General features: G+C 38.5%; 1 protein-coding gene across 2 annotated transcripts in view; it reads right to left on the minus strand.

The window, feature by feature from the left end:
* WDPCP (WD repeat containing planar cell polarity effector) overlaps positions 1 to 24,206 on the minus strand; it is a 491,319-nt gene that overhangs the window by 302,597 nt on the left and 164,516 nt on the right. For both annotated transcript variants that reach the window (XM_007970462.3, XM_038007022.2), the window contains one exon: positions 109 to 718. In XM_007970462.3, the coding sequence (XP_007968653.1) occupies positions 109 to 718 (610 nt within the window). The remainder of the gene's footprint in view (positions 1 to 108; positions 719 to 24,206) is intronic.

The raw sequence follows: 24,206 nt of genomic DNA on the forward strand, positions 1-24,206 counted from the left end.
ATTTATGGGATGACAAATAGAAAAATCTACATTCTAAGAATAGTTTTATTGCCTTAATTATGTCACTATCATAAACACTTTACTTACTCATCACTTTCCTTGACTTACCTAGTTTAAACAACAGCACACCCAAAGGTCCTCTTGCAAACCTGAGGAAGAGGAGATCATAGATATCACTACCTTCACCCTTCTGAGAAACAACCTGAGGAGCTATCCATTGCATTTGAACAAGACTGCTGGAGGCATCAAATAATTTATTGAATTGCAGAGTCTCCCTGGGTAAGCGGTCTTCAGCCAATAGTTGGATGTTAATAGGGGATAGAGCCATATCAAAAATTTGCAACTCCCCTTGGTTGCTGCCAGCTAGTAGAATGGCACCACTTGGGTGGCAGCTTATTAATGAAGGCAAAAGTTCAGTCTGTGCTAAGAGAGTCACTCTGCGGTGAGTTTCATACAGAATTAGTGAAGAATCTTCACAGCCCAGAATCAGTTTGTCTTCAGTAACATTCCTGCAGCAGCTGATGGCCTTTGATTTCAGTGGTATTCTGGTGACTGACACACACTGGATTTTATTCCGAATGCATTCATAGATGCAGCTGTCAGCCATGGGCTCTTTGTCTGCACTGATGGAGTGCTCCACTGTGAACAGCTGATAAGGCTGTTTGGTGCCAAAGTGAACATCCAGTGGGTCCCATTCTGTGCGGACAGAACTCAGAACCTGTTAAGAAATCAAGTACATTCAGATAGACTTCGGTTTTTCTTCAACTTCACACCTAGGCCTGCATATTTATTCAGAAACATATAAAGAACATAAATTACTATCTTAAACATCAGCAACATATAAATATATAAAGTATATATAGCACGTCTATCTCATATACAGCATGTATATATAGTGACACAGTGAGATGCTGTCTTAAAAAAATAAAAATATACATATAGCACAGTTGCAAGAATTAAACTATAAGATTTTAACTTTAACAATTTGTTTTGGAAGGCCTGTAAATCACTTTAAATATGTCCCACAGTATATAAAAACTAAGAAAGTCAGCTTTTAGTAAAATAATATGGTTAGCAGAATATCTTGAAAAGAATGAACAAGAACTTACCAACACAAAGTTGGACTTTAAAATGATTAATCTCCTTCAACCTACCACCCTTGTCAATTCTGAAATTATTGGTAAATTACTAATAAGAAATATATTTCTAATTAGTAGGGCTGGGTAGACAAAGGAAAAAACTTTAGAACCCTGTTAACAATCTTGTAGAAATATTTTACTATCAGAAAGGATATAAAGGAATTCTAAGTAGACAAGTGACCAATAGAAAGAAATAATGTAATGTACTAGTTTTAAAATAAACATTAAAAAATTAAGACCTAGTATATATAGTCGGTCCTTGAACAATATGAGTTTGAACTGTAGGGTCCATATACAAGTGGATGTTTTTCAAACAATGCAGATTTTGGTATTGTGTGTGTGTGTGTGTGTGTGTGTGTGTGTGTGTTGGGGGTTGGTCCTGGAACCTATCTACCAACATGGAACACAGTGCAGAAGAATATCAAAGAAAACAATAGGCCGTTCACTTTATTCATATGTAAATGATGGCAGTGCAAGAACCAGGAGAGTGGTATTAAAGAAGGTCAGACCCAGAAATATTAAATAACATATATCTACACATGTTAAAATTTTATAGAACTGTATATCCCCCAAAAAAGGTGCACTAAAATCTGATGAAATCTATCTAAGGTCTGCACCTGAATTAACAGAATAGTAACAAGGTCATTTTCCTGTATTTGACAGTGTATTGCAGTAATGTAAATGTCACTGGGGAAACTGCGGGGAAAGAACAGAAAGAGAATTTACTGTACTGTTTAGAAATTTCATGTGAGTCAAACTATTTCAAGATTAAAAGTCATTTCTTAAAAAAGCACATACAGCTGTGTGGCAGAGTGCTGGATTGGGAAGGGGTGGGGAGTTGACGTGACTTAAAAAAATCCATCCTACACCTTATCACCAAATTAATCTTCCTAAACGAAATGCTTTTGCCTTTACTCCCGTCTTCAAATCCTTCAATGGTTACCCACTGACTAGTATGTTAAATTTGTATTCCTTTGCCTGGAACTAAACCACCATAGGATCCATATCCAACTCCTTCCCTCCCTCACTCTCTTTTTGCTGCAGTCATTTTCTTTTTTGTCCAATAAATATTTGAATACGAGCCATGTGCCAGGCACTGGTTCTGGGGGCTAGGGATACAGCAGTACGTAAAATCCCCTCAATCAGGGGTATACACTTGTAAGGGAGAAAAAGTAATATATTTTCCTCCTGTCACAAGGTTCATAGCTGACACCCCTATATCTAAAGACAGATTAATAAAAGAAAAGCTTAACAATTTTATGTAACCAAAGTTTTACGCAACACAAGTGCCTTCAGAAATGAAGACCCAAAGAACCAGGGAAAACTGTCTATTTTATGCTTAGGTTTGATGAAGAATGGATAGTCATGTAGCAGTATGAGTGGACAAAAAGCAGGTATGACCTAATGTACTGAGGGGAACTTAGCAAGTCCTATTCAGATTTTTCTCTGGGTCTCTGTGTACTCATTCCTTTCCACCACGTATAGGGCAGACACTTATCACATGAGGGTCTTATGATCTACTTTTAGGTCAGAGAATTATTTTCATGGCTTCAGGGGAGAAAGATGGAAGGAGGTCAGAGAAAGAGAATGACAAAGACAAAGGGACCTTTCTGCTCCTGTGGTTTTCTCAATTTCCTTCAGCTTTAAATATTCTGTATGCCAAAAATGCCGTATTTGGGGGTAGCACTTTCCACATACCATCATACCCTAATAGCAAAAACAAAGGCAATAATAATAAAAGCATATAGATATCCTAAACACTATGTAATAAAATAAAGCAAAGTACAGGGAATAGGTAGTGGCAAGAGTGGGGCTCAGGGTGTGATACAGAGAGATCAAGAAAGACCTCTCTGATAAAGGTGACCTGAAAGAGGCGTGAGCCATGCAGCCATGTGGGAAAGGAGAGCTTCAAGCAGAGGAAACAAGCTCTGAGGTGGAATCTCTATTGGCCAGATCAAGGAGACTAATATAGCTAGAGAAGGAGAAGCAAGGAAGAAAGTCATGGGAAATGGGAATTGAAGCACAGGGAGGATATTGTGTGGTAGCTTGTAGGCCACTAGGGACTTTGACTTTTTCTCTAAATAAGATGAGAAGCTGTAAGTTTTGAACAAAGGAGGGACATGATCTGTTTTGCAAATTCCAATATTATCTCCTACAGTCTCCCCTCCGGGACTCCTACTCTAAGTTCAAACTAAAACCTGTCCCAATTTTCCCTGCTATATAAGTTCATTCATGTCTTTTGCCTGAATTCCACAATCTTCACCTATACACTCTGTTTGTCCTACCAACCATACTTAACTAACCATACTTACATATATGCTACACCAAAAGTATCCTCGTTTCTTGGATTCCTTCTAGCTTGATGGCATCTTTTAAAAAAAAAAAAATCTGTCTTATATATTTTACACTTTTTTGTACCTGCGTAGCAGCTAGCCAAAAACTGTGCTGGTAGGAAGTTTCTTATACTATGAATTAAAAGAAAATTGTAATGCTGGTTGAAATATCATACTTCCAGAAAGCTTAAAGATTTGCAAAGAAAGCCTTAGGGCAGATGATTGAGAGGCCAGGTGATGCTGAGTAGAGCCTGTACTCACAAAGGGGCAGCCTAAAAAAAGGAGCCCAAACAGATGGCAGTCTTGGACTTGAACAAGTTATGTTCATGATCCAGAAAAAAGGGTCCTAGGCCTCCTTGTTTCCAGTTTGTGAGAAGCTCTCTACTAGGCCCTGTAATTTCACCAAGAAAAAAGGTAAAAAGTGGAGGTGGATGGGAGGCAGGTCTAGAGTGCAGCTCCAGACAGAGCAGTGTGTGGAGGCTCGCACTGTGAATTTTAGCACAGATAGACTGCAAGAACAAACCAGTAATCCCAAGAAGAGCCACAGACTCTCTGAAGGAAGCAGACTGTCCCTGCAGGACCCAGGAGACACCCCAAATACTGTGAGTGCCCCAACTGCAGAAGTGGGAAAGGGAGAGCCTCCTCTCCTGAACACACCCACCAAATGGAGAAACTGAAGGTCTGTTTGCAGGAGAGGTTTCCGACCTTAACTGGAGCTGAGACAATTTAGAAAGCGGAGCAAAATACAGGGGTAGTGGAAACAGCAGAAAGGCCCTGGGAGCTCACTGTGTCCCCAAGCAGGCCATTCCTATCTGGCACCACAGGGATCCATCGAGGCGGTGGCCAGAAGAAAGGGGGGTAAAACTCCACAGGGAGAAGGAAATCTGTAGCTGGACTGTGTAACAATTTGAATGGGACAAGAAGCCTCCTGGACAGAACTTGGGGGAGGGTGCAAATCTGGGATGCAAACTCCACAGGCAAGGGAAAGACACAAGTCCTTTTCTTTCGCAGCTAGGAGGCAGGTAGCCTAGGGCAAGTTTTCAAACCGTGCTCGCTCACTGCCTGGACACAGACTTGGGACTGTTGTGTGGGGCACAGTGAGAGTGAGACGGGCCCTTTGGTTTGTGTGGGAACTGGGTAAGGCCCGTGATTGCTGGCTCTCCCCCACTTCCCTGACAACCTGCATGACTCAGCAGAAGCAGTCATAATCCTCCTAGGTACACAAATCCAGTGACCTGGGAATCTTACCCCCATCCCCCACAGCAGCCACAGCAACACCCACCCAAGGAGAGTCTGAGCTCAGACACACCTAGCCCTGCTCCCACCTGATGGTCCTTCCCTACCCACCCTGGTAGTGGAAGACAAAGGGCATATAATCTTGGGAGTTCTAGGGCCCCGCTCACCGCCGGTCCCTCTCCATACTACCACAGCTGATGCTCTCTGGAAAGCGCCACCTCCCCGCAGGAGGCCAGTGACCACAAAAATAAAGCATTAAACCATCAAAGCTAAGAACTCTCACAAAGTCCACTGCATCCCCCATCACCTCCACCAGAACAGGCACTGGTATTCACAGTTGAGAGACCCACAGATAGTTCACATCATAGGACTCTGTACAGACAACTCCCACTACCAGACTGGAGCCAGGTAGACTTCCTGGGTGGCTAGACCCAGAAGAGAGACAACAATCACTGCAGTTTGGCTCACAGGAAGCCACATCCATAGGAAAAGGGGAAGAGTTCTACATCAAGAGAACGCCCAGAGGGACAAAAGAATCTGAACAACAGCCTTCAACCCTAGACCTTCCCTCTGACAGAGCCTACCTAAATGAGAAGAAACCAGAAAACGAACTCTGATAACAGGACAAAACAAGGCTCTTTAGGACCCCCAAAAGATCACACTAGTTCACCGGCAATGGATCCAAACCAAGAAGAAATCCCCAGTTTACCTGAAAAAGAATTCAGGAAGTTAGTTATTCAGCTAATCAGGGAGGGACCAGAGAAAGGTGAATCCCAATGCAAGGAAATTCAAAGAACGATAGAAGTGAAAGCAGAAATATTCCAGGAAATAGATAGCTTAAAGAAAAAAAAAAATGAAAAATTCAGGAAACATTGGAAACACTGACAGAAATGCAGAATGCTCTGGAAAGTCTCAGCAATAGCATTGAACAAGTAGAAGAAAGAAATTCAGAGCTCGAAGACAAGGTCTTCCAACAAAGAGAAAGAAAAAAGAATAGGAAAATATGGACAAAGCCTCCAAGAAGTCTGGGATCGTGTTAAACGACCAAACCTAAGAATAATTGGTGTTCCTGAAGAAGAGAATTCGAAAAGTTTGGAAAACATAATTGGGGGAATAATCAAGGAAAACTTCCCCAGTCTTGCTAGAGACCTAGACATTCAAACACAAGAAGCACAGAAAACACCTTGGAAATTCATCGCAAAAAGAGCATTGCCTAGGCACATTGTCATCAGGTTATCCAAAGTTAAGACAAAGGAAAGAATTTTAAGAGCTGTGAGACAGAAGCACCAGGTAACCTAAAAAGGAAAACCTATCAGATTAACAGCAGATTTCTCAGCAGAAACCCTATAAGCTAGAAGGGACTGGGGTCCTATCTTTAGCCTCCTTGAACAAAACAATTATCAGTCAAGAATTTTGTACCCATTGAAACTAAGCATCATATACGAACGAAAGATACAATCTTTTTCAGACTGCTTTCAAACAAATGCTTAAGAGAATTTGCCACTACCAAGCAACCACTACAAGAACTGCTAAAAGGAGCTCTAAATCTTGACACAAATCCTGGAAACACATCAAAACAGAACACTTTTAAACCATAAATGACACAGGACCTATAAAACAAAAATACAACTTATAAAGCAAAACAATAAGCAAAAAACCAAAAGTACACAGGCAACAAATAGCACTGTGAATGCAAGGGCACCTCACATTTCAGTACTAACATTGAATGTAAACGGCCTAAATGCTCCACTTAAAAGATACAGAACTACAAAATGGGTAAGAACTTACCTACCAACTACCTGCTGCCTTCAGGAGACTCACTTAACACATAAGGACTCACATATACTTAAAGTAAAGGGGTGGAAAAAGGCATTTCAAGCAAATGTACACCAAAAGCGAGTAGGGGTAGCTATTCTTGTATTAAACAAAACAAACTTTAAAGCAACAGCAGTTAAAAGAGACAAAGAGAGACATTATATAAAGGTAAAAGGCCTTGTGCAACAGGAAAATATCACAATCCTAAACATATATATGCATCTAACACTGGAGCTCTCAAATTTATAAAACAATTACTAACAGACCTAAGAAATGAGATAGATAGCAACACAATAATAGGGGGGGACTTCAATACTCCACTGACAGCACTGACAGGTCAAGACAGAAAGTCAACGAAGAAAAAATGGATTTAAACTACACCTTGGAACAAATGGACTTAACATACAGAACATTTCATCCAACAACTGCAGAATACACATTCTATTCAACAGCACATGGAACCTTCTCCAAGGTAAACCATATGATAGTCCATAAAATGAACCTCAATAAATTGAAGAAAATTGAAATGGTATCAAACACTCTCTCAGACCACAGTAGAATAAAACTAAAATCAACTCCAAAAGGAACCTTCGAAACCTTGCAAATACATGGAAATTTGATAACCTGCTCCTGAATAAGCATTAGGTCAAAAATGAAGTCAAGATGGAAATTTAAAAATTCTTATAACTGAACAACAATGACACAACCTACAAAAACCTCTTGGATACAGCAAAGGCACTGCTAAGAGGAAAGTTCATAGCCCTAAACACCTACATCAAAAAGACTGAAAGAGCACAAACTGACATTCTAAGGTCACCTCAAGGAATTACAGAAACAAGAACAAACCAAACCCAAATCCAGCAGAAGAAAGGAAATAACCAAGATCAGAGCAGAACTAAATGAAATCTAAACAAAAATACAAAAGATAAATACAACAAAAAGCTGGTGCTTTGAAAAGGTAAATAAAATTGATAGACCATTAGCTAGATTAACCAAGAAAAGAAGACAGAAAATCCAAATAACCTCACTAATAAACAAAAAAGGCGATATTACAACTGACACCACTGAAATACAAAAGATCATTCAAGGCTACGATGAACACCTTTACACACATAAACTAGAAAACCTAGAAGAGAGGGAAAAATTCCTGGAAAAATACAACCCTTCTAGCTTAAGTCAGGAAGCATTAGATACCCTGAATAACCAATAACAGATAGTGAGATTGAAATGGTAATTTAAAAATTACCAACAAAAAAAAAATGTCCAGGATCAGACGGATTCACAGCAGAATTCTAACGGACATTCAAAGAAGAATTGGTACCAATCCTTTTGATACTACTCCACAAGATAGAGAAAGGAAGAACCTTCCTTAATTCATTCTATGAAGCCAGCATCACCGTTTACCAAAACCAGGAAAGGACATAACCAAAAAAGAAAACTACAGACCAATATCCTTGATGAACATTGATGCTAAACTCCTTAACAAAATACTAGCTAACTGAATCCAACAACATATCAAAAAAGTAATCCACCATGATCAAGTGGGTTTCATAACAGGGATGCAGGGATGGTTTAACATACACAAGTCAATAAATGTGATATACCACATAAACAGAATTAAAAACAAAAATCACATGATCATCTCCATAGATGCAGAAAAAGCATTCGACAAAATCCAGCATCCCTTTATGACTAAAACTCTCAGCAAAATTGGCACATAAGGGACATACCTCAATGTAATAAATGCCATCTATGACAATCCCACAGCCAACATAATACTGAATGGGGAAAAGTTGAAAGTATTCCCTCTGAAAACTGGAAAAAGACAGGATGCCCACTCTCACTACTCCTCTTCAACACGGTACTGGAAGTCCTAGCCAGAGCAGTCAGACAAGAGAAAGAAATAAAGAGCATCCAAACTGGTAAAGAGGAAGTCAAACTGTCAGTTTGCTAACAACGTGATCGTTTACCTTGAAAACCCTAAGTACTCCTCCAGAAAGCTCCTAGAACTGATAAAAGAATTCAGCAAAGTTTTTGCATGCAAGATTAATGTACACAAATCAGTAGCTCTATACAACAGCATCCAAGCAGAGAATCAAATCAAGAACTCAACCCCTTTGACAATAGCTGCAAAAAAAAAAAAAAGCTTAGGAATATACCTAACCAAGGAGTCAAAAGATCTCTACAAGGAAAACTATAAAACACTGCTGAAAGAAATCATAGATGACACAAACAAATGGAAACATCCCATGCTCATGGATGGGTAGAATCAATGTTGTGAAAATGACCATACTGCCAAAAGCAATCTACAAATTCAATCCAATCCCCATCAAAATACCACCATCATTCTTCATGGAATTAGAAAAACAATTCTAAAATTCATATGGAACCAAAAAAGAACCCACATAGCCAAAGCAAGATTAAGCAAAAAGAACAAATCTGGAGGCATCACACTACTTGATTTCAAACTATACTATAAGGCCATAGTCACCAAAACAGCATGGTACTGGTATAAAAATAGGCACACAGGCCAGTGGAACAGAATAAAGAATCCAGAAATAAACCCAAATACTTAAGAGCCAACTGATCTTAGACAAAGCATACAAAAACATACAGTGGTGAAAGGACACCCTATTCAACAAATGGTGCTGGGATAATTGGCTAGCCACATGTAGAAGAATGAAACGATCCTCATCTCTCACCTTATACAAAAATCAACTCAAGATGGATTACGGACTTAAAGCTAAAACCTGAAACTATAAAAATTCTAGAAGGTAACGTTGGAAAAACCCCTCTAGACATTGGCTTAGGCAAGGATTTCATGACCAAGAACCCAAAAGCAAATGCAATAAAAACAAAGATAAGGCCAGGCACAGTGGCTCAAGCCTGTAGTCCCAGCACTTTGGGAGGCTGATGCGAGTGGATCACAAGGTCAGCAGATCGAGACCATCCTGGCTAACATGGTGAAACCCCGTCTCTACTAAAAATACAAAAAAATTAGCCAGGTGTGCTGGTGGGTGCCTGTAGTCCCAGCTACTCAGAAGGCTGAGGCAGGAGAATGGTGTGAACCTGGGAAGTGGAGCTTGCAGTGAGCTGAGATCCAGCCTGGGCTACAGAGCAAGACTCCATCTCAAAACAAAACAAAACAAAACAAAAAACAAAGATAAATAACTGGGACTTAATTAAACTAAAGAGCTTTTGCAAGGCAAAAGGAGCAGTCAGCAGAGTAAACAGATGACCCAGTAGGAGAAAATCTTCACAATCTGTACATCTGACCAGGGATTAGTATCTAGAATCTACAGCGAACTCAAACCAATAAGAAAAAACAAACAATCCCATAAAAAAAGTGGGCTAAGGACAGGAATGGAATGGACAGTTCTCAAAATAAGATACAGAAATGGCCAACAAACATATGAAAAAATGCTCAACATCACTAATGATCAGGGAAATGCAAATCAAAACCACAATGCAATACCACTTTACTCCTGCAAGAATGGCCATAATAAAAAAATTTTAAAAACACTAGATGTTGGCGTAGATGCAGTGATCAGAGAACACTTCTACAATGCTGTTCGGAATGTAAACTAGTACAGCCACTATGGAAAACAGCATGGAGATTCCTTAAATAACTAAAAGTAGAAATACCATTTGATCCAGCAATCTCACTACTGGGTATCTACCCAGAGGAAAAGAAGTCATTATATTAAGAAGATACTTGCATAGGCATGTTTATAGCAACACAATTCACAATTGTAAAATCATGGGATAAACACAAATGTCCATCAATCAACGAGTGGATAAAGAAACTGTAAGATACACACACACACACATACACACACACACACACACACACACACACACACACACACATATATGATGGAATACTACACAGCCATAAAAAGGAATGAATTAACAGCATTTGTAGTGACCTGGGTGAGACTGGAGACTATTACTCTAGGTGAAGCAACTCAGGAATGGAAAACCAAAAATCATATGTTCTCACTGATATGTGGGAACTAAGCTATAAAGATGCAAAGGCCTAAGAATGATACAAAGGACTTGGTAGAAAGAGTGGGAGGGGGGCAACGGATAAAAGACTATAAATATGGTGAAGTGTATACTGCTTGGGTGATGTGTGCACCAAAATCTCCCAAATCATCACTAAAGAACTTACTCATATAACCAAATATCACCTTTACCCCAATAAGTTACAGGAAAATAATAAAAAGGGGAGTAAGACCATGGACTTATGTACCCCCTTTCCCCAGCTGCCAATCCCAGATTACCCTTAAAAGCCAGTCAAGGCTAGAGGATCACTTGCTGTCTTCTCAACTAACTGTCCACGTAATGATAGATGGGTAACACTCATTTAAGGGTGGAAAATGTCTTGCACAGCATAAAGATACCATAAAAGTTTGAAGATTTAAAAAAGTACTTTAGTATAATCCCAGTGCTTTGTAACACCAAGGCGGGAGGATTACTTGAGCCCAAGGGTTTGAGACCCACCTGGGCAACTTAGCAAGACCTCGTCTCTACAAAAAAATTTTAAAAATTAGCCAGACATGGTGGCACGTGCCTATAATCCTAGTACTCAGGAGGCTGAGGTGGGAGGATCACTTGAGCACAGGAGTTTGAGGCTACAGTGAGCTAGTATCATGGCACTGCACTCCAGGCTGGGTGACAGAGCAAGACTGTCTATAACAAAACAAAGCAAAATACTTGAGTGTGCATAAGTTTCCATAAAGAGTAATCTCATCAATAATAGTAGTAAGCAAGACAATAGGACACTGTGTGACTTTTCATGCATTGTCTTATTTAATATTTTCAATACTCCAAAGTTAGGTATTGTAATCTGCATTCTAAAGATAAGGAAATTGAGGGTCAGAAAGATGGTATAAATTGCACCTGGTCCCCACTAATAAGCGATAGAGTTGCAGTTTGAATCCAGGTCTGTCTGACTCTAAAAACCAAGATCTCTGCAAGACATGCTGCATGTTGTCAAGCATAGGTAACTAGTAAGTTTACATGACTATATCAGCTTTTCCTTTATACAATCAGAAAGAGGAAATGGGAACCACAGGGCACTGGGAACCTTAAGTGAGGTTGAGGGAGCCCCACAGAAGAAAGAAGAGTGAGAAAAAGGTGCAGGGACTAAGAAGAGGGCAAATGACAGTACAGCCTGTTAACTTTGGAGTGGAAAAGAAAGAAGCTTGTGCTTTTTGTCAAGTACCTAATAATATAGGTAACTTTGCTCTGAATGGTTGAAAAAGTTTGGAAGGGGAAGTTCTTAATAAGCTGACTTCTCATAAAGATGCTTCATTCTTTCATTGATTGATTTGCACTAAAAATAAAGATAATGTTTTGTAAATGTAAATGAAAAAAATTCCTAAAATGAACCAAATAAAAACTAAATTACCTCCTCAAAACAAAAATTATACAAATACAAAACATTATTGCCAGTTTTGCATCTGTTTATATAGAAGATAAAAAGGAAAACCAAGTTGCTCCTATGCTGTTGCATGGAACCTTTTCTTCCTTTTTTTCTTTTCTTTTTTTTTTTTTTTATTTTGAGATAGAGTCTTGCTGTGTCACCCAGGCTGGAGTGCAGTGGTACAATCTCGATTCACTACAACCTCCGCCTCCCGGGTTCAAGTGATTCTCCTGCCTCAGCCTCCTGAGTAGGTGGGATTACAGGTGCACACCACCACACCCAGCTAATTTTTGTATTTTTAATAGAGACAGGGTTTCGCCATGTTGACCCAGCTGGTCTCGAACTCCCGACCTCAAGTGATCCACCTGCCTCGGCCTCCCAAAGTGCTGGGATTACAGGCGCAAGCCACCACACTTGGCTGGAATCTTTTGAAGGTAGTACAATGTCAAGAACAAACGGGGTCAAGTTTATATGACCCTTATAATGATATGACATTAGCATTAACACCCAAAATATATTTTTTTTGAGACGGAGTTTCACTGTCACCTAGGCTGGAGTGCAATGGTACAATCTCAGCTCACTGCAACCTCCGCCTCCCGGGTTCAAACGATTCTCATGTCTCAGCCTCCCGAGTAGCTGGGATTACAGGCCCCCGCTACCATGTCCAGCTAATTTTTGTATTTTTAGTAGAGACAGATTTTCACCATGTTGGCCAGGCTGGTCTCGAACTCCTGACCTCGTGATCCAACCACCTTGGCCTCCCAAAGTGCTGGGATTACAGGTGTGGGCCACCGCGCCTGGCCCAAAATACTTTTATGTTTAAAGTAGTTTAAATACCTGGGTTCAGAATATAATTCTGAGTTGGACCTGACCCTGTCTAATACCCACAGACAACACTGTACAGTTAAAAAGGCAAATAACAGGGCCTGATCCCTTGTATTGACAATAGGGAATGCTGAGATCTTGAGCAAGATAACCTCTTAGAACTGCAGTTTTCTCATCTGTAAAATAAGGATTTATTCACTTGTGTTACAGGATTACTGCACAAATTAAAAATAATGTAACTAAATGCAGGGGACAGAGGAGCACTCAGTAAATAGCGGCTGTTATTGTTGTTTCTAATGAGAAAGCCCAGGATCATTTGGCGAGAATAGCAGAATGAAACAACAAAAAGAATGAAAAACACAGACACTAAATAAAATCCATATTTGGTTATTTAGAATTTATGGCTGATGTTTATATAGTGCAAACTGTTTTAAACATAGTGAGGATGTCACTTGGAAGTTAATATTAAACTCATGTAATTGATATATGAAATTTAACCCTGTAGTTGGCATATGGTAGTGGTTCAATAAACACTATTGATGAAATACGTTTCAAATAAAATATACATTTCATATTTAATTTCATAATTTTAAATTATTTTTATTCATACTTATGTGGTTTTTAAAGATAACCAATATTATTAGAATGAAACATTTCTGTTTCTATGTCTATGAAATAATGAAAATAATGTCTATGAAAATAATAAATTTGTATACTGCTATGATAAAGGTATCATGTACTATAATAAACAAGAAACAAGAATAAGCATGTAGAGACAACAAATCTGCACAGGGAAATGTTTATAAGTAATTTGATTCACACAGCACAGACCCTTAGTGCAAAAGTTTAAGTCGATCAAAAAGAGTGAAACAACATTAAATGTTATATTAATATTTTTAATTGAAAGAAAAAGTAGATTGGAATTTCAATTAGAATTTTGAAGTAAGACATTTTGTATTTAAAAAGTAGGGAGAAATGGACAATCATTAATAAAAATGGGCTCAGATAAAATAAGGCAATCAGTAGAAGAAAATTTCATTCAATTCTTCTAGGAAAATGCTAATGTGACAGACCAAGATGATGAAGTGCAAATACCTGCATTTTAGCAGCTTTAAAGTTATTAGAGTGTACTCTATTGACTAAAGAACAATATAAAGACAAAAATATGTTAATGTATTTTCTACCTATAAGATGTTCTGTTCACAGACCCATGCAAATAAGAAGGTGCAAACACCAAATAGAATTATGTAGTTATTGAAAATACCTAGAAAAAAACCAGACTTTTAAAAATCCAAACTTGTCCATACTAAGACATCTCTCATCCTATATTCATGCAGCTGGTTTTTCTCCCAAAATCAGCTTAGGTTGAATTACTAGTCAAGAGATGGCCAAGTCCAAGATATGATGCTAAGAAAAAAGAACAAAATATATGGTGTGTAATGAAGGGAGAAATGTTAAATGACAATGCCCTGAAGAAAAGTACAAAGGAGACAGAAGAATCCAAAAAGACAGGATAGTGGTTGGTGACATTAGTGTAATCTATCAAGATTAATTTGAAGTCTACTCCCATCTTCCATGATGCAAGCTTATTGTTATCAACAAACTTCATGATCAAGAATTCCTTCACTTACTGGGTTCCTGGTCTTAATCCTGTCTTCAGGTACTTCCTAGACTTGGTGAATTCTGAAATCTAATAACTAAAGATTCTTAAAATATATGTCAGAGATTTCAGGAACTGGTCATTAGAATTCAAAAGGGAATGCCTGTGATAACAAACAGGGTAAAAAGTTCTAACAAAGGCATGGTGAAAAGGCAAACAATGAGAAGGGGAAAAACAGTACAGATAATTAAGAGATGAAGAAAAAACTTTTATGAGGTGAAAAGTCTGATGAAAGTGTAAAAATCTAAAGGAAAATACCTCTGCTTTAATTCTAAGGCAATAGGGTAGTACAAAGAAGAAAAGCACAGAAACACAGGCAGTATGTTAGCTAAACCACAGGCTATGCAGTGTTAAAAATGGCCAGGGAGGGAAGACTATTACACAAGAAATGGATGGCCAATGTCCAGTGTATTGTTTTTCTTTTTTTTTTTTTTTTGCTTTTAAAGAAAACTGTGTGGTAAAGAAAGAAATGATAAGAACTGAAAAATTCCAACTAAGAAAGAGTAGAAAAGATAAAGAGTCCCTAAAAGTCCTGGGATTTCCCAATTTCAAAGATGAACAAGGTAGTAGTTTATTCGTTAGTGTATCTTTTGTTTTTTTTGTTTTTGTTTTTTGAGATGGAGTCTCGCTCTGTCATCCAGGCTGGGGTGCCGGGGTGCAATCTCGGCTCACTGCAACCTCCACCTCCCGGGTTCAAGCAATTCTCTGTCTCAGCCTCCCGAGTAGCTGGGATTACAGGAACCCGCCAGCGTGCCCGGCTAATTTTTGTATTTTTAGTAGAGATGGGGTTTCACCATCTTGGCCAGGCTGGTCCTGAACTCTTGACCTCGTGATCCATCCGCCTTGGCCTCCCAAAGTGTTGGGATTACAGGCATGAGCCACTGTGCCCAGCCCTTTTAGTGTAACTTAAAGTGATTGTTTTAGCCAGCTATAAATCAGTCATACATTGTCTTATTTAAGGTTGAAACCTGCTGAAAAATACATCACTGAAATGATTCATTTTAATTTTTAAAAAGCTACATTTGAAAAATGTAGATAGAATCGATCCAAATGCCATCAAAGGTGGAAGAAAAATAATCAGTCAATATGATTAATGCCAATCTCTGGAAGATATTTAAAATCAGGAAAACACTAACAGCAGAAAAACAATAGTCAGAGATAGGCTTAAGATCCTCATGTTTCATGTTTCAGGTATGGAACATATCTATTATAATTCTTTTAAGGTCACCCGATACATAAATCAGGAAAAAAATTACTTAGAGTGGCCTTTTCTGGAACTGAAAACTTTCACCAGAAGTGCCATCAAGTAACCAAGATGTTTCATTTTCCTGTAGGTAAACATTCAATGTTTCGATTATTTTTTGCTATTACAATCATTTACAATATTATGCGGCAACCAAAAGTTCTTAGCTTATCAGCAGAATTTTTTTCTGAAATCTCTATTTCCCTCCTTACTTTGTAGAAATTTTTAGAAACAGGAGATCAAAGGCACTTTATTTTTACTTTTTTACCATGACGGATTCAAAAACACATAAAATTAGAATAATATGATAAATGTGAAAACCAGTTTCATGAAATACTATCCTTTTGCTTCATTTCTTTTAAAGAAATAAATATTGGCCAGGCACAGTGGCTCACGCCTGTAATCCCAACACTTTGGGAGGCCAAGGTGGGCGGATCACCTGAGGTCAGGAGTTCGAGACCAGCCTGACCAACATAGAGATGCCCTCTCTTTACTTAAAAAAAAAAAAAAAAAAAAAAAAACACAGAGAAATTAGCTGGCTCTGGTGGCACATGCCTGTAATCCCAGCTATTCAGGAGGCTGAGGCAGTAGAATCGCTTAAACCCAGGAGGTAGAGGTTGTGGTGAGCCAATATGGCACCATTGCATTCCAGCCTGGGCAACAGGAGCGAAACTCCATCTCAAAAAAAAAAAAAAAAAAGAAAAAAGAAAGAAAGAATGTCATAGATAAATTTAAGGCCTGCCAAATCCCATTCCCTTGCCTCCTTCCCCAGATGCAACACTATTATGAATTTGGTATTTAATCCTATGTATATTACTACTTCATCACCAATCAAGAACAATGTGTTACAGCATTATCCTGAATGTTTTAAAATTTTATGCAAATGTTACTGTATTTTGTCATACTGTAATTTCTTTTTGCTCAACTTATTCTTTTCAGATTTCACATGATCACATAGCTCTAGTTCAGTCATTTAAACTCCGTAGAGCATTCCACCTTCTGAATTCACCACAAGATGTTTTCATTTTCCTGTTGGTAGACATTTAAGTTGTTTCTAATGTATTTTTACTACTACAATGATGCTATGAACACTATTGTACATGCCTCTTTGTGCACATGGGCCAGTTTTTCTTAGTGTAGGATACTCACCTTCAATTATATTACCTATTGCTAAATTGCTTGCCTTAGAGTTTACTAATTTACTCTACAATAATAGTGAATGAGACTTCCCTATTGCTCTACATCTTTACTTATTCAAATTATCAATTAAAAACAAAATAATAGCAATTGTTTTCAAAGGGATGCCCATCTTATTTGTAATAGTTTTCAGTGAAATCTGTCTTTGTATACAGGATAAATATATAAATGTTTTACAAGCATAAAAAGAAAAGTTTAGAAAAACACACATATTTACTAGTAAGTAAAAGCATTTCTTTATGCATATTTTTGGGTATGTGAAAGTTACAAATTATGTTTATATTAATAAAATCCTCCAATCCACAGAACTACTTGTCATAACAGTCAACACAATATATTAAAAACTTTATTTCATTTAAAAAACAGGCAAATAGATCAATGGGACAGAATAGAAAGACCAGAAATAGACCCACACAAATATAATCAACTGATATTTGACAAAGTAGCAAAGGCAGTTCAATGGAGAAAGGATAGTCTTTTAAAGAAATAGTGCTGGAACAACTGGACATCTACATGCAAAAATGTGAATCTAAACACAGGCCTTAAGCTTTCACAAAAGTTGGTTCAAACTAAAGGTGTTCATCATGACCATGAACATGGCATCTCTAATCCTGGAGAGCTGTCACGGGGAGTACCACAGATTTTTAATTTCTGTAAGTCCCCACATAAAACAGACAGTTAAACTAAAGGGCAAAACCCAAAACCCACGGACAACTAGATGAAGATTAAAAGAAAGAGAACATTATATGTAGTGGTAGTATTAACATGATTATCCTGAGACTGTTAAGTATATACTGTGAGTCAAAGTAAGTGAGAAATTATAGGACATTCTTATTTATCCTGTGTCCCTACAAACTAGGACTTTTGATACAGAAAGAAGGAGATATAAATGTAATACAGAAGAGGTTAAACTAAAAACTCTGTAGTCCTGAATCTGAGTTGTAAGTATTGGCATGGACTTATTACGAATACGTATATATATAAAATCTCCAACTCTTTCTACTGAAGAAACCTAGAAACAATGATCAACCCAAAAACAACAGCCTAATATCCCTAACACCCTGACTTGAGTGTAAAATACCATTTTCCATTAAAAAGGAAACCACATTGTCTTGGAGAAATGACTAATTCCAGGTGTGGGGCAGAAAATATACAAGATAAACAAGGAATATACTGTCATACCAGATAGAAAGAAGCTACCCAAGACTACTGAGGCCATACAAAAAGAACAGTCAACCTGAAGAGCCTCCCACTGGCCTAAGATGGGACAATCTGAGCTTCCAAAGGATAACAGTTATAATTTAGGACCCCATCAAATCAAATGTATTAAAATTCATGAATTAATAATGCTATTTTAATAACAAACACTAACAGGGCACATTCAGAGAGTACTAAAGAATCAATTCATTATCTCAAAAACTGGTAAACAGAAAATAACCAGACATTTGTTCTGTTTATCCTATATAAGTACAACCATTGGGAAACATATAGGAGTTGAGTAGAAGTGTCTCTTTATAAAAGTATCCCAAGTAATCAATGAAAAATAAATAATATAATTATAATATTACCATTTTGCAACCCTAATGAATTAATGGATCTAGGCATTGAACATCGAATAGCTGCTAACATCAAAAAAGAGAAAAAACTGAGAGAAAATATGAAATTATGTGCCTCCTGACGAAAAACACACCATCTCATATAGTCTTGCCAAAACTGACTAGTAACTTGAGGAATTTTCAAATAACAGAGAAACATATTGAACTAAACATGAATATGCAAGCAACAAAATCCAGACTGTGGGACACTACAGTTTCAACAGACAAATTTTACAGAAAAAGAAAGGATGGATGGGGGACTTGTACATTAAAAGAGATTTAAGATATATATTAAAATGTCTTAGATGGCTAATACTAAACTATGGTTTCTGGGGATGCACACTCGGTGATAAAAGCTATATGGGTATACAAGAAAGTGATAAAAAGTCATGATAGTAGTTACTTTGGGGGACAGGGAAGAGGTTAAGATCACGACAGAGCACAAAGAGGTACTTCTGGGTGCCTGCACTGTTCTATTTCCTCGCTTGGATGGTGGTTTCAAGAGTGTTTCCTTTGTAATAGCTCATTAAACTATGCATTTATTTTGTGTGGTTTTATGTGTGCTTTATTTTATAATAAAGAGGTTTCTTTAAAAATTGCCATCCCTAAAGCAGAATATCTCTGTCACTGGTTGAAAGCTAACACAGTATATGCATTTTGGGGGAAGACAGGTTTCTTAAGTATTTTGTCTTTTCAGTTGGATGCATTTAAAATGCCTTCTGAATGCCTACTGTATCAAATTACATTAATAGTTGGTTACATTATTACTTTCCCATCAGTTACTGCTCCTGAAAAATCCTTGGAAAAATAGTTTTTTCTCCTTATGGGAAAATTGTTTTCATGATGTTATGTTTTACCATATTTAAAATATGTTTATGACAGCATATTTTAAGGTTTAATAGCTCTGCTTATATATTTTTGGTTAATTTGGTAAACAAATTCAAGGACCTGTTCTGAGTAAGAGATCATGAAATTACCACCATACTCAGAAAGCATTATCAAGTCTACACATCTGAAAAGTTAAAGTACTTGCTTAGATACTAAAGTAAGGGCAGAATAGGTTGTCATCACATGATTGATATTGGTTCACATTACTGATAAAAGTTGGTTCAAGCTAAAGGTATTTGTTGACAAATGAATTATGTGACAAAGCAAATGAATAAAATGCTAGTTCTAGGAGGATGGTAATAACTTTCCAAAAAGAAATATTAAAAGTATGTGGAGATTAATGAGGGACAAGATGGCCAACTAGACACAGCCAGGACGTACCTCTACCACTAAGAGAGACCAAAATATTGAGTAAGCCAAGGTAATTGGAACAGATCTTCAGAGAAAAAACACTGACATTCAATAGAGAGGGATACAGACACAAAGCTGAAGATAGAGGAAGCTAGGAACCCTGCATGGGATTGCTGAGCACCAGACCTAGATCCTGGCCCTGAACATCTCCTAAGGAAAGAGTGTGCGAAGTGATGGCAGGGGAACGGCTCTCTCGCCGCTTACCTCTGGGATCCTAGCTACAAGAGATCCCACAACCCCCATACACGTTTGAATTGGCAGGGGTATCTGCCCAGAGTGTAAGCAGAGACAGAGATTCAGCCAGCATGGAGCCCAGGGAGGCGCGCGGTGTGTGTGGGGGTGCAGGGGTCGGGGGCGCGTGTGTCAGCTATTGCAAGTGCGGCAGCTGCAGCAAAATGTGGTCATAGGTTCTCCATTTTCCTCCAAGTAGTTCTATCCCCAATTGACCACTAAGCCAGGAGAGAAGAGGACTGTCTTTCTCATAGGACTGAGACATGACTGTTCTTCACACCTCTCTGTCCACCAGCCCCTCCCAAGGCCCCTGCTTGGCCACTCTTGCAAGAGTGTGTACATAGTACAGCTTCCACTGCCCAGCCTGAGTGTTTTGCTGGTGGCCTTGGAGCACTTTGACTGCCCCAGCAGGGCCGGCACCCAAATCAGGGGCCAGAGAGCAAAGCTGCAGGCCCAGTCCCAATCCCCCAGGGTTACAACACACAGATCAGGGGAGCCAAGCTGAGATCTGTGGCCAGCATGTAAGCGGGGGAAGAGCTCCCACTTTCAGAACACTCAGAAGAGTGAAACATGGGTATTCGTGGGCTGGTGTGGGCCTGGGGCATGCCTCCCTCCACAGGGTTATCTGGGAAGGGTATAGCCTGCCAGCCACAGCCCCATCTAAGAAAGTCTGAGGCCTAGAACACCTAACAAAGGTATTGAGCGTGGTGCGAGTGATCAGAGGGGGATCCCCTAAGGCCCGGGAATGGATCTGGTGAGAGGGTTATCTTTCCCCTACACCACAGAGAGATGCTGCGAATGTGCTGAAACACAAGAGCCACGTGGCTAAGAACTTATCTGCCAGTCATTACTCTTAAGCGCCATCTACTGGATTGCAGCCTAAATTACACCAGCAAAAATACTCCAGTATACATAGCTTGTGAAACCGAGGGCAAGAATCTAGCCACAGATGAAGATCCTGTGCAGACGCTTGGCCTTCTGAAAGCGTCCAGAAACAAAGCCTATTGACTATACTCAACTTGCACCACAGTTAAAAGCTCAAGGTAAACAAATTATATAAAAACAAAAAGCCCCATTCAACGACAGCAAATCCAAAAACACAAAAGAATACCAGCCCGCTCAGATGAGAAAGGATCCGCATAAGAACTTTGGTGATTCAAAAGTCAGAGTGTCCCCTTACCTCCAAACAAGTGCTAGTTCCCTAGCAATGGTTCTTTACCAGATTAAAGCGACAGAAATGGCAGACATAGAATACAGAATCTGGGTGGCAATGAAGCTCATCAAGATTCAACAGAAAGCTGAAACCCAAAAGAACGCAGTGAATCCAGTAAAATGATTCAAGAGTAGAAAGATGAAATAGCCATTTTAAGAAACAACCAAACTCATCTTCTGAAACTGAAAAATTCACTACAAGAATTTCAAAATACAGTTGGAAGCATTAACAACATAATAGACTAAACCAGGAAAGGAATCTCAGAACTCAAAGACTAGTTCTTCAAATCAACTCAGTAAGACAAAAAATTTTTAAAGAATTTTTAAAAATGAGTAAAACCTCTGCACAATATGGGATTACGTAAAGAAACCAAACCTATGACTCACTGGCATTTCTGAAAGGGAAGAAGAGAGAGTAAGCAACTTGGAAAACATATTTGAGAATACAGTCCAAGAAAACATTCCCAATCTTCCTAGAGAGACTGATATGCAAATTCAAGAAACACAGAGAACACATGCAAGATACTATAAAAGACAACCATCCCCAAGGCACATACTCTTCAGATTGCCCAAAGTCAACCTCAAAGAAAAAATCTTAAAGGGAGCTACACAGAAGGGTCAGGTCACTTACAAAGGGAACTACATCAGGCTAGCAGCAGACCTCTCTCAGCAGAAACTTAAAAGGCAAAAATGGTGGCCGGACATGGTGGCTCACGACTGTAATCCCAGCACTCTTGGGAGGCCGAGGCAGGCGGATCATGAGGTCAGGGGTTCGAGACCAGCCTGGCCAATATGACGAAATCCTGTTTCTACTAAAAAATACAAAAATTAGCTGGGCATGGTGGTGCACACCTGTAGTCCCAGCTACTCAGGAGGCTGAGGCAAGGGAATCGCTTGAACCCGGAGGCGGAGGTTGCAGTGAGCCGAGATCACACCACTGCCCTCCAAACTAGGTGACAGAGTGAGACTCTGTCTCCAAAAAAAAAAAAAAAAAAAAAAAAAGGGCCTATTTTCAGTATCTTTAAAGAAAAGAAATTCCAACCAAGAATTTCATATCTCGCCAAACTAAGCTTCATAACTGAAGAAGAAATAAAATCCTTTTCAAACAGGTAATGCTAAAGGAATTCATTACCAGTACATCAGTCTTACAAGTGGTCCTTAAGAGAGTGCTAAACATGGAAACAAAAGAACAATACCTGCTACCACAAAAACACAAGTAAGCACATAGCCCACAAATACTATAAAGCAACTACACATCAAAAGCAACTACACATCATCTACAAAACAACCAGCTAATAACACAATGACAGCATCAAAAGCTCACATATCAGTATTAACTTTGAATGTAAATGGTCCTGACATCCCACTTACAAGTCATGGAGTTGCAAGTTGAAAAGACAAGGTCCAAGTGTCTATTGTCTTTAAGAGAGGCAATTCACATTTAACAACATCCACAAGCTCAAACTAAGGAATGGAGAAAGATCTATCATGCAAATAGAAATCAAAAACGAGCAGGGGCCACTATTCTCATCATCAGATGAAACAGACTTTAACAATAGTCGAGGATAAAGAAGGGTATTACATAATAAAAAAAGATTCAATTCAACAAGAAGATCTAACTATCCTAAGTAAATATGTACCCAACACTGGAGCACCCACATTCATAAAACAAGTTCTTCTTGACCTATGTGAAAGACTTAGCCACACAATAATAGAGAGAGACTTCAACAACCCACTGATAGCATGTGACAGATCATCAAGGCAGAAAACTGAAAATGAAGTTCTGGACTAAATTGCGACACTTGACCAATTGGACCTGATAGACACATAAGAGAATACTCCACCCAATAACCACAGAATATACATTCTTCTCATCTGCACAACGGACACACTCAAAAACTGACAACCTCCTTGGCCATAGAGCAAGTCTCAATAAATTTAAAAACATCAAAATCATACCAACTATACTCTTGGACTACATTGCAATAAAAATAAGAAATCAACACCAAAAGTTCTCCCAAAACCACAAAATTACATGGAAATTAAACAACTTATTCCTGAATGACTGTTGAGTAAACAATGAAATTAAGGCAGAAATTTTAAAATTCTTAAAATTAATGAAAACAGAGACAAGACATACAAAATCTCTGGGTGAAAGGAGTGTTAAGAGGAAAATTTACCACAGTAAATGCCTACATCAAGAAGTTAGAAAGCTCTCAAATTAACAATCTAACATTGCACCTAGAGGAACTAGGAAAAAAATAACAAATGAACCCCAAAGGTAGCAGCAGAAAAGAAATAGCCAAAATCAGAGAACCAAACAAAATTGAAACACAAAAATCCATACAAAAGATCAATGAGACCAAAAGTTGTTTTCTGAGAGAACAAACAAGATTATTTATAGAGTGCTAGCTAGATTAACAAAGACAGAAAGAAGATCCAAATAAGCACAATCAGAAATGACGAAGATGACATTACAACTGATTCCACAGGAATGCAAAAGATCCTTAGAGACTATTATGAACATCACCATGCACAAAACTTAGAAAATCTATAGGAAATAGATACATTCCTGGAAACACACAATCCCCCCAAGATTGAACCAGGAAGAAAGTGAAAACCTGAACAGACCAATAATGAGTTCCGAAATTGAATCAGTAATAAAAATCTTACCAACCAAAAAGAGCCCTGGACCAGATGGATTCACAGCCAAATTCTACCAGACTTAAAAAGAAGAACTGGTACCAATCCTACTGAAACTATTCCAAAAAAAAATCGAGGAGGAGGGACTCCTCCCTAACTCATTCTACGAAGCCAGCATCATCCCGATACCAAAATCTGGCAGAGACACAACAAAAAAAGAAAACTTCAGGCCAATATCCCTGATGAATATAGATGTAAAAATCTTTAACAAAACCCTAGCAAACTAAATCCAGCAGCACATCAAAAAGTTAATTCACCACAATCAAGTAGGTTTTATCCATGGGATG

This window comes from Chlorocebus sabaeus, chromosome 14 (assembly GCF_047675955.1).
Source record: "Chlorocebus sabaeus isolate Y175 chromosome 14, mChlSab1.0.hap1, whole genome shotgun sequence".
NCBI lineage: Eukaryota > Metazoa > Chordata > Mammalia > Primates > Cercopithecidae > Chlorocebus > Chlorocebus sabaeus.